This window comes from Triticum urartu, chromosome 5 (assembly GCF_003073215.2).
Source record: "Triticum urartu cultivar G1812 chromosome 5, Tu2.1, whole genome shotgun sequence".
In the NCBI taxonomy this organism is placed as follows: Eukaryota; Viridiplantae; Streptophyta; class Magnoliopsida; order Poales; family Poaceae; genus Triticum; species Triticum urartu.
The window spans coordinates 437,998,556-438,010,497 of NC_053026.1; the positions used below are offsets into that span (position 1 = coordinate 437,998,556).

Below are 11,942 nucleotides of genomic sequence, written 5' to 3' on the forward strand. Positions count from 1 at the left end.
AACATCAATAACTAGTTTTCGCGGGATAACAAAGAACATATATTGCTAGTTTTTGCTACTATGAAATGCCGAACATACGGTGTGCTCTGCGGTATCTCTTTTAGGTACGAACCAGGCTTTTGCGCGGGCATTTGCCTGGAAATGGAGCGAGCAGATGGATAATCTATGCGTGGTGGCGCCGACTTTAGTTTGTAAACAAAGAGAGCATTACGAAACGCAATCCGCTAATAGAATGCCAAGCACATGAATGAACAAGTCAAAAGCACAAGCCCCCAACGTGGCTTGATGCGCACGTACACCCAACGCAACTAAGTGACCTCATTGTTTACACCACCTGCACATCTTGCAAAGTCAAAAGACACAAATTGTTTATGAAGGGTGCGCGCTATCAGATTGCGAAATTGGAGAACGAATTCGTGCGTGATATGATAGGTAATAAATATCCGATTCTTAATTTTGTACCACATCCGGAGAACGCGTGTACTGTAATTTGCATGATTGCATCTTTGTGGAGAACAATCGCGGCAAAATGTCATTTTCCAGCGCAGGAACGGAAGGGGCTTGTCAAGCACTCAATGCTCTGGCCGATCTTTCGCCTTCACGGATCATCACGGCTCTCATGTTTGATCGTGAAACCAGCAAGCAGCACATAATTTAATCAAGAAAAGAAAAGTTGTACTCCTACTTCGAATCGATCTTCGATCAAACGGTCAAAAAAGCAGCCTGGATCATTCTGCTCAGCTTCTTCAACGAACAAATGTTCAGATTTCTACAACAAACAAATGTTTGAAACTTGCAACCAGTAGAGCAGGCACAGGCATCGCCGCCGATGTCCTATCGCCACGAAGGAACTGCGCCGGACCACCGCGAGGAGCCGAACCGGACGGCCGGGCCGTCGCCGCCGCGGGCCGGCAGCATGGCGACGCGCGCGGACGCGCTCCACGCCGGGTCCCTCCGCAGCAGCCGCCTGTCCTGCTCCGTCCTCCGCAGCAGCACCTCCTCGGCGCGCTCGCGCAGCCGCCGCGCGTCGGCCACGACGGCCTCGTCCAGCCCCGCCCACTTCCACTCCGGCGGGGACGCCGCGCTCTCCTCCACCCGCTTCAGCACGCACACCAGCTCCATCGCGTCCGCCAGGCCGAGCGTGTCGAGGCGCTCGCCCATCTCCCGGACCCTCGCGGCGATGTTGCGCTCCGCCGTGACGCGGTCCTCCTCGGCGAGCCGGACGGCCTCCCAGACGAGGGCGTGGGCCTGCGGCGCGCAGGAAGGGGGCGGCGCCTGGCGGACGGCGGCGGCGACGGAGGCGAAGGCGGCGAGCTCGGAGACGAGGCGCGGGTTGGGGAGCGCGGTGAGGTGGTCGGGGTCGCAGGAGGCGTCCGGCAGCAGGAGGAGCACCTCGAGGAGGCGCGCGGAGAAGCGGACCCAGGAGGCGGCCGCGAAGGAGCGGCCGAGCGGGAAGGCGGCGAGCGCGAGCGGGTTGCGGCCGGAGGCCGGGTGGCGGAGGAGGGCGACGAGGAGCTGGTCGCGGAGGATGAAGGCGCCGCGGGCGAGCAGGACCCTGAGCGCGACGAGGCACTTGAGGGCCACGGCGGCGTCGCCGCCGCCGGAGGCCGCGGCGCGCAGGCGGTCCGTGAAGGCGGACGCGAGCGCCGCGGCGGAGAGGCGCGAGCCGCGGCCGAAGGCGAGGAGCGCGTCCAGGTGGTGCGCGGACGGCGGGGCCGTGGACGGGTGGTGCGCCGTCGCCCGCAGCACCGCGCCCTGCGCGTCGGCGCCGGAGGCCGGGGAGGCGGCCCCCGGGGAGAGCAGCGTCGCCGCGAGCCGCAGGAGCTTGAGGCCCATGGCGATCGGCGGCGCGCGAGGAGGTGGTGGTGGGATGTGTATAGCTGCGAGGAGGTTGGGGATCGGGGGGCGGAAATTGGCAGGAAGCGGTCAGTTTATAATCCTTGCTGGTGGCGGGGCCGCCGTCGGATGCGACGGGCGGGGCTATCGCGGCCGTCGGATCGGTTTGACTCGATCAATTTGCTTCTCTGGATGACCCAGGCCAGCGGTACGGAACGGTGCAGTGCAGTGCACCGTCTGGGAGAAGGAAGAGACGAGTCAACTTGTCCGCCTCTTCTTCTTCATCGGAGGAGGTCAACACTTCACCGCAGAAAGGTGCACCGAATGGCACGAGAAAGCTCTTCTGTTGCACCTCGATTACTTTTGGTCCAACGGTATTTCTCGTTGTTCTGCAGGGGTGGCACCTCTTCACCAAGCAAGCGTAAAAATGCAACTACTAATTGTTAGTACCTTCTTTACTTCTAGGGTTACAAGGAAACCTCACATCGTAATCAGCTTTCGGTATAAAAAAGTTGGTTAATTAAATGGTCATGTCGGCATTCGCAGCCTCGCACGAGATCACTCGGCGAAAGTAGCTGGAGGTCCATTTTATCATTGTTAATGCGCTGTATCCCCATTGCCAGCACATCTGCCCCGTGACAGATTGACAGAATATGGCATGGCTGTCTCCGGGAACCTGTCGATATAGTTTTCATTGACCCAAGCTGCAGTAGCCCGTACGGGTCTCCATAGGGCGCGATTTGATCGTCCTAATCTGAACATTGACGGTAAACTTACTGTAGTGGTATAACTTTATTGACACGGTGCCCGTAAATAAAATTATTCCCACGCACAATATCACAATCGGGTCATTACCATCTCAGCAAAAAAAAAATGAGAAATGACACACATATGACATATGGTGCGGTGAAAGGAGAATTCAAGAAGAGACAGTCGTTGATGTCGGGGAAGAAGTCATCCTCGGAGAAGTCATCATGCGCAACCACGATGGAGGAGTGTGGCCGCTATCCAAAAACCTAATTGCCTCTCTCCCCGTACAGAATCGCAAGAGAAGGTGTTACAAAGGCATGTTCTCTCACTTAGCGATGCACACGCCTAGAAGCGAGATGGGAAAGCGATAGACGAAACAAGGCTTGAGAACAAGAAGACAGACAAAATAGGAGAGGAAGTGGCTTCATCTATGAAAGTGGAGCGACCTCTAATGGATAAAAGTGAAACGGCTCCACTAGGGAGACCGGGAGAAACTAAACGTATTCATGTTTGTTCGGATTCATCCATCACTAGTGAAATAACGTTTCAACTTGTTTTCTTGCATGATAAAATAAGGCAGCGTACACATATGACATAAGTCATAATCCGACTCATTCATGAAACACAATACACAAGCTAGGTGAGGACGACGACGAAGGAGCATATCTATGTGAGCTCTTCTCGAGCTCTTAGAGCAACTCCAGGAGAGTCATCATATGACCCTGATCATCATAATAACTATCAATATGATGATATGGGGCCAAAATGACACTCTAGCACATTCACCATATGGATGCCAATCAACATAATTTATGGAGCTAGCTCCATACCCGGCCATCAACGTGGGAGGAACGTTTCAGCGTATTCTTCCTTCATTTGAAGCAACCCTTCGCCCGCACATGAATCTGTGTGTTTCAATTAATCAACTACGAGTGGGGCGACGTGACCGGTAACCACCTACCCATTAATGGCCTCCACCGCCCCCAATTCCCAAGGCATCCATTCGAATGGCCACGAGGCTTCATCACTAGCTAAAAAATATGACGGCGAGGCGTCCCAAACACCAAAGCCCTAGCCGCTCCCCCCTCTTCCTGCCGCCTCCTCTCCTCCCATCCCCTCCATCATCTGGCACGATGTCGCCGCGCAAGAACATAACGGTTCAACTTGGTGGTGGAGCGGAACCTCCTGGCCAAAACATCACGCATTGGCGCGAACTCTTCCTGCGGTGTACTAGTCATGACAGTTGCTGAATCCTCCTCTTGCAATAGTGGATCCCTTGGCGTCAGCGCAGCCGCGGTGTATCCAACCCCCCTCATTCGGGTTAAGAGGAGAAGGACGTCGTCCCCATTAGCCCCACTGTCCCCTCGTCCTAGTGAATAAATATGTCCGTGTCAAGGCCCAGCCAAAGCCCATGTTGAAACCCGAGGACCTGATCGACTACTAATTGTGTCTCTCCGCACTCAAAACTCACAATGAGGAGTGCATCCTATGAGAGTACGCCCCTGCACTCACCAACAAGGAGCAATGGCAACTCATGGCTACCGCCTCCGAGTACGATCCCTACGCCTACTTCAACGGTCTTTCCGAGGACGAGGATGAGGACGACAACGATGAGTAGGGCGACGACTAGACGACGCCCGCACCAACTAGTGTAGGTAGTACTAGGTAGCAATGTCACTCGAATAGCGACATTCCTTATTTCAAAATGTCTTTGAATGACATTTCAAGTCGCTAATTACATGTGAAAAGCCATGCATTTTTGCCACTGAATATAGTTGTTGTTAAGTTATCGTGTTGATACATGTGTTTGGTAGATACATTTGAGCTTAAATTGCCACTATAAAATTGAATAAAATGACTAAAAGGAAAATTTATGAAGGTCGCATTATGATGACATTGTCTTTGCACACAACTATCGCTGCCTCCAGATTCATATAGAGCACCCTCCATATCCCATATGGCGGCCGCAGATGCTAAGATTGCTCTTAGTGTTGTGTGAAGGAATCCACCTGTATATTTTCTTTATGCTAACCCACTTGTATCTTGGTCTAACACATTTAGCACAACTAGGATAAGACTAAAATTTCCACACTTGTTTGGCATGCATTAATGGGCTATACGAGGCTCTTTGATTTCTCGGAATTATTAAAAGTAATAAATAGGTTAAACCTAATAATTGCAAATTTAGCTGCCTCGATGTTGACGGTATCTGCTAGTAGTGGCCAATTTCTATTTGGCGCCTGTTGCATTATTTAAAGGCTAATTTTTTTAGAAACACCCGTAATTTTATTCATACTCATAACAATTACAGGTACACTGATTCGGATCTAAAATCCAAGAAAATACAAAGTAACTCCTATAACCAAGAATTACAGTAAAATCTCTTGGAACCATCTTGTTCGTTGCATCAATCTCTGTTAGAAGAAATACTTCAAAGACTTCGCCAAAAATGCTGCAATTGGGCTGGAGCAGCGATGTTATCACTCTTTCACCCGCACGACTTAAAAGGTCAACTGGTACATCACCCACACCCCCAACATAAGTATGTTTCGTAGTGGGCCAGCCCATCAGGGGGTAGCCCTTATACAGAAGTGCACATAAGCTCTAATTGGTTATAGGAAGCTTCCAAATGGTTTTAGAAGCTTCCAAACAGGTTTATTGTCCTTTTTGCTGGTTTTCTTTTTGTCTTTTCCCTTTCCTTTTCGTTTTTATTTTTTTCCAATGCATGAAATTTTGTCAAATTTATTTCTTTTCGAATTTGTGAACTTTTCTTAAATTTGTGAACTTTTCAAATCCTTAAACATTTTCCAAATTCTGTACCTTCTCAAATACACGAACTTTTTTTAAATACGTGAATTTTTTTAATTCGATTACTTTTATAAGAATTTGTGATTTTTTTAAAATCTGTTATTTTTTAAAGAAATCGTGATTTCTTCAAATTCATGAACTTTTGGGGGTCAAGAACTTTCTTTTCAAATTCACGAATATTTTTTGTGTTCGTAAACCTTTTTCATAATTTTAGAAGTCTACGGTCAATGGTTAGCGGTCAATGGTCCAATGGTCAACTGAGAACCGAGATGGTAGCTGCGAGCGAGCGAACGAGTTTTTTTGTTGTTGAGGGAAGCGATTGGTCGTGCTTAATGGGCCAACCCAAATGACCTTGTGCATGAGCAGTGCCTTGGTAAACTCGCGCTTAAGGCGCTGTATAGGAAGTCTCTTAGTTGTTTCATGTGCCAACGACCATAGCATGGTCGCTCGAAGGCGAATTAGAGTGTCAATCACCTTCATGAGTGAAGGGGAAGCAAAAGGCTCGTCTTCCTTTTCAAGATTACCAGGGGCCATCTTTTACCTCACGTTGGTGGGGTGATTTTGTTACTGAAGAAATTTTCTTCCCGTTGGTTACTTGTTCCTGAAATAGGGTTGCACATTCGAATCATGCACCTGGCCCACCAGGCCACCATGACAGTATTCCAATCCGCTTGTATTTTTTAAGCAAGGGGTGATTATGATAGTAAAAATTTGAGGGTTTAAAAAGATAAAACTGAATATAACAAAAGAGTGTTCCATTTTCGACGATGGTGCCCAGCGTGTGAGCGACCGAAGTGCAACTTGTAACTGAAAGGCGGTGGTGAGCGGTGACCAAGTGGAGGCGACAACCACTATTCCAAAAAGATGGCTTCACAAATTTTCCAGATTCTCTACATTTGGGGTTTTTGGTTCATTTATTGCACTTCCGGCTACCAGAATGATCCACACACCAACTTATTCAGGAAAGAAAACATGTGAAATCACCAGAGTTTAGAATAGCACTTCATAATTTAGTTGTGTTTCTCAATCATGCCTATGTTTGTTCATCTAGACACTCAATGGTGCATGCATATTATTTCCTTGCCTTGTTCCTGAAGCAAACATCATATGTCGTTTTTTGCTTGCAAGGCAGGCCGAGACGGTGGTGTCCCAACCCAAACGTGTCGAATTCTTGCTCATATGCAAATGGAGAGATATCAACATCAAAATATCCAACGTTGGCACTTCATAGGTCTGTTTGGTGATAAACCACTGATCAGTCGCGTCTGCTGATGCACCGTCTGACGCACTATGCAAAGCAACGCATATATGCTGCCCTGCACCAAGAAGAAAAGATAGGATGCTTCCGGCCAACTGGTACATGATGCACACCCTAAATTTGTGTCAATGGTCCAATGCTCAAGTGAGGACCGAGATAGTAGCTGCGAGCGAGCGAGCGAGTTTTGTTGTTGTTGAGGGAAGCGATTGGTCGTGCTTAATGGGCCGACCCAAATGACCTTGCGCATGAGCAGTGCCTTAGAAAACTCGTGCTTAAGGCATTGTATAGGAAGTCTCATGGTTGTTTCATGTGCCAACAATCATAGCATGATCGCTCGAAGGCGAATTAGAGTGTAAATCACCTTCATGAGTGAAGGGGAAGCAAAATGCTCGCCTTCCTTTTCAAGATTACCATGGGGCGTCCTTTACCTAATGTTGGTGGGGTGATTTTGTTACTGAAGAATTTTTTCTCACTGGTTACTTGTTCCTGAAATAGGGTTGCACATTCGAATCGTGCATCTGGCCCACCAGGCCGCCATGAGAGTATTCCAAGCTGTTTGTATTTTTAACTCCTAAAAAAATTGTTTGTGTTTTTTAAGCAAGGGTTGATCAATGATCACTGCTTGATCATTAGTACCTTGTTTGCAACAGTAGAAATTTGAGGGGTTTAACAAGATAAAGCTAAATAAAATAAAAAAGTGTTCCACTTTCGACGATGACGCCCAACGTGTGAGCGACCAAAGTGCAACTTGTAACTGAAAGGCGGTGGTGAGCGGTGACCAAGCGGAGGCGACAACCACCGTTCCAAAAAGATGGCTTCACAAATTTTCCAGATTCTTCACATTTGGGGTTTTCGGTTCATTTATCGCGCTTCCGGCTACCAGAATGATCCGCACACCAAATTATTCAGAAAAGAAAACATGTGAAATCACCAGAGTTTATACTAGCACTTCATAATTTAGTTGTGTTTCTCAATCATGCCTATGTTTGGTTCATCTAGACACTCAATGGTTCATGCATATCATTTCCTTGCCTTGTTCCTGAAGCAAACACCATATGTCGTTTTTTGCTTGCAAGGCAGGCCGAGACGGTGGTGTGCCCAACCGAAACGTGTCGAATTCTTGCTCATATGCAGATGGAGAGATATCAACATCAAAATATCCAACGTTGGCACTTCATAGGTCTGTCCGGTGATAAACCATTGGCTAGTCGCATCTGCTGATGCACCGTCTGACGCACTATGCAAAATGCAAAGCCACGCATATATGCTGCCCCGCACCAAGAAAAAAAGGATAGGATACAATAACTCAACCGTGTGAATATGATATGAAAACCATGTGTGGGTGGACTTGGATTAGTCCACCGGTTCTTGTCCATGTCACATGATTCTCAGATGCACAAAGCAAAAGTGCAAGCACCATGTGATGATATGATCCACATGCACTAGTCTACTCTTTTCTCGACGCAATATCATAATCAACTCATTACCATCTCAATATCATAATCAACTCATTACCATCTCAACAAAAAAAATGAGAAGTCTACGGTCAACGGTGAGCGGTCAATGGTCCAATGGTCAAGTGAGGACCAAAATAGTAGCTGCGAGCGAGCGAGCGAGTTTTGTTGTTGTTGAGGGAAGCGATTGGTCGTGCTTAATGGGCCCACCCAAATGACCTTGCGCATGAGCAGTGCCTTGGTAAACTCGCGCTTAAGGCGCTGTATAGGAAGTCTCTTAGTTGTTTCATGTGCCAACGACCATAGCATGGTGGCTCGAAGGCGAATTAGAGTGTCAATCACCTTCATGAGTGAAGGGAAGCAAAATGCTCATCTTCCTTTTCAAGATTACCATGGGTCATACTTTACCTCTTGTTGGTGGGTGGTGATTTTGTTACTAAAGAATTTTTCTTTCCATTGGTTACTTGTTCCTGAAATAGGGTTGCACATTCGAATTATGCACCTGGCCCACCAGGCCACCATGAGAGTATTCCAATCCGCTTGTATTTTTTAAGCAAGGGGTGATGGGTGATCAATGATCACAGCTTGATCATTAGTACCTGGTTTATGATAGTAAAATTTTGAGAGGTTTAAAAAGATAAAACTGAATAAAGCAAACGAGTGTTCCATTTTCGACGATGATGCTCAGCGTGTGAGCGACCAAACTGCAATATGTAACTGAAATGCGGTGGTGAGTGGTGACGAAGTGGAGGCGACAACCACCATTCCAAAAAGATGGCTTCACAAATTTTCCAGATTCTCCACATTTGAGGTTTTCGGTTCATTTATTGCGCTTGTGGCTACCAGAATGATCCGCACACCAAATTATTCAGGAAAGAAAACATGTGAAATCACCAGAGTTTATACTAGCACTTCATAATTTAGTTATGTTTCTCAATCATGCCTATGTTTGGTTCATCTAGACACTCAATGGTTCATGCATATCATTTCCTTGCCTTGTTCCTGAAGCAAACACCACATGTCGTTTTTTGCTTGCAAGGCAGGCCGAGACGGTGGTGTGCCCAACCGAAACATGTTGAATTCTTGCTCATATGCAGATGGAGAGATATCAACATCAAAATATCCAACGTTGGCACTTCATAAGTCTGTTTGGTGATAAACCACTGATCAGTCGCGTCTGCTGATGCACCGCCTGACGCACTATGCAAAGCAACGCATATATGCTGCCCTGCACCAAGAAGAAAAGATAGGATACTACAATAACTCAACCGTGTGAATATGATATGAAAAACATGTGTGCTTGGATTAGTCCACCGGTTCTTGTTTATGTCACATGATTCTCAGATGCACAAAGCAAAAGTGCAAGCACCATGTGATGATATGATCCACATGCACTAGTCTACTCTTTTCTCGACGAATATAGCACCGTATGCCACAACCACCAGATAAAAATTGACAGGAATATCTCCTTTAATCTCTTTTTTGTGGATATAATATCTACTTTAATTTAACCAAACACCATTTTATGTACATGTTTCTTGAATGAAGAAAAGAAAAATGAATGACCCTACAAAAAATCCACCACCAAGCAGAGAAGTTCCACCGGGACAAACGGAAAGCAACGGCCGTTTCCTTCCCATTCCCAGCAAGCGGCACGCAAGCACGCACCGTTTGACCACGGCCCGGGTCAAACTAAACACGTTGCCCAGCCGCGCACGCCTGGTCGTTGCACTCCACTGACTTGCCGCCGGGGCCGGCCGGCTTCCCGCCCTTGCTCGACCCGTCCGACTCGGCCCTCCGTGTCGACCTCGACCCCCACGCCGCCGAGAAGGTCCGCGACAGGAACGATGGCCACCGCCCGGACTGGCCCAGCCGCACGCTCCTCCCGCCGCGGCTGCTCCCGTCGCCGCCGCCGCCGCCGCCTAGCCGGAGGGCGCGGCGCATGCTGCCCTGGCGGCCGGCCGTGAACGCGACGAGGCTCTTCGTCCGCCGGAGCTTGCCGGCCGCGACCACCTCCCGGAGCACGCTCTCCGGCAGCCGCAGCGTGAACCTCTCGGCGCCGGCGCCGGTGCCGGTGCTGGCTCGCGTGGCGAGCGAGTGGCCTGTGGAGTGCGAGCGCGGGAAGCGCGCGGGCCCGCGGCTGGACTTGGACCGCAGCGCGCGCTTCAGGCTGCCGATGCGCGTCAGCTCGTCGGTCTCCTCCCGTATGATCCGCTCGTCCTCGCTCTCCTCCACGTCGATGACGACGGCATGCGCCGCCTCCGCCTCAGGCGCCGGCAATTCCTGCGGCTGCGGGGCGGGATGGACGCCCGACAGCTCGGCCGGCTGATCGCCGGCGGCCGGGGCGTCGGCGTCGTCGGCGTCGGGGACGAGGTTGGCGCGGCAGACCGGGCAGGTGACGTGGGACGCGAGCCAGGTGTCGATGCAGTCCGGGTGGAAGACGTGGGAGCACTTGGGCAGGAGGCGGAGCGTCTCGTCGTCGTCGAACTCGCTGATGCAGACGGCGCACTCGAGCGCGCCCTTGACGGCCTTGTGCTCCTTGACGTCGGCGTAGGCCATGGTGGGGAAGGTCTCGAGGACGGCCGGGTCGAGCCCGCGCTGCTGCCGCCGCGAGCGCGCCGCCGCGCCGGCGCCGAGCGGGAGCGTGGTGGCCGAGTAGGGGCTGTCGCCGTAGCAGTGGCGGATGTAGACGGAGAAGAAGCCGAGGAAGAAGAAGGCGGCGATGAGGACGACGATGACGATCGCCATGGACGGGCTGAAGTTGGTGTAGTACTGCCCGCCCGGCGGCGGCGGGTTCTGGTTCTGCTGCGCCGCCCCGAAGTCTGCCACGGCGAGCACGATCAGGAGGAGGAGCCATCGGCGGCCATCGGCGCAGCGTGCCGGCCCCATCGATCTGCTCGTACCTCTGCTGAGTGGCGCTGATGATCTAGCGGAGGGAAGCTGGACGCTTTATGGGACGATCGGAGTTGTGAACTGGGAGGTCCGGCAACGGTGCGGAGTGCAGCGCGTTTATATACGTGAGAAGAAGGCGGGTCGAGGTGGATGACGGCCGGCTTGTTGCTGTACTCGTTTTTTTTGTGTGTGTGTGTGTGGAGGAGATGTTGTTGTAGGTGTGTGTGGAGCGGGAAGGGTGGGGAATTGCTAGGTCCACCGCGAATTCATTGCTGCACGTACGTAGCGAATGGAGTAGTGCTGGTTTTGAGTGTCTCTACTGCCTATTTTACCGAGTTTTGTTTTGAATGCTCCTTCGTCTTTTACATCTTGAATGGTGCCAATTTCATACTTTCATGCGGGGGTCATATGCTTTGGTCAAATGACAGAATGAAGTGTGCAACAACCTTTTGAAGTGCATGGGGGCAGAGTGACCCCACCCGGTTTCCTAAAGCAAAGCCCATGTTTAAAAAATAATAATGCAGTATAATCATAGATGCCCACAGACACGCGCGCATACACTCACCCTGCTGCTATAGCACTTTCGAGATATGGTCAACAGTTTGAGATTGACGTTGCCTTCTTCGTTGTCGACGGGAACGTTTACTCCCGCTAGAAAAAATCGATGAAAAAGCTTGAAATAAATCCAGAAAAAATACGAGCACTGTTGTCAAGTCTGGGATTAGAATCCTGGCGGGCTGGTTGCACTAGTAGGAACCTAATCATCTAAGCTACGCTTAGTTAACACAAAGCCCATCTTTGTAAAATTATTAGTTTTATGAAGCTTCCTAACTACTGCATGCATGATTCTTAAACAAAAACTACATGCATAATCATATGCCACAAGGTTCTGTGATTATGGCTGTGGGTGCCACAAGCCACATGCTTGTTTAATATATGTTGAA

General features: G+C 49.9%; 2 protein-coding genes across 2 annotated transcripts; both read right to left on the bottom strand.

Annotated features, from left to right (window-relative positions):
* Positions 1 to 637: 637 nt before the first annotated feature.
* LOC125509609 (putative clathrin assembly protein At4g40080) lies at positions 638 to 1,923 on the bottom strand. The gene has a single exon (XM_048674616.1). It carries the CDS (start codon positions 1,834 to 1,836, stop codon positions 835 to 837), a length of 1,002 nt encoding a protein of 333 aa, XP_048530573.1. The 5' UTR covers positions 1,837 to 1,923; the 3' UTR covers positions 638 to 834.
* A 7,631-nt stretch (positions 1,924 to 9,554) lies between these two features.
* Positions 9,555 to 11,303, bottom strand: LOC125509610 (E3 ubiquitin-protein ligase ATL6-like). Its single transcript, XM_048674617.1, has one exon. The coding sequence runs from the start codon at positions 10,993 to 10,995 to the stop codon at positions 9,799 to 9,801; it is 1,197 nt and encodes a 398-aa protein (XP_048530574.1). The 5' UTR covers positions 10,996 to 11,303; the 3' UTR covers positions 9,555 to 9,798.
* Between the last annotated feature and the right edge of the window lie 639 nt (positions 11,304 to 11,942).

Coding starts and splice junctions, on each gene's coding strand:
- LOC125509610 (XM_048674617.1), bottom strand. CDS start 10,995: ATGGGGCCGGCACGCTGCGCCGATGGCCGCCGATGGCTCCTCCTCCTG.
- LOC125509609 (XM_048674616.1), bottom strand. CDS start 1,836: ATGGGCCTCAAGCTCCTGCGGCTCGCGGCGACGCTGCTCTCCCCGGGG.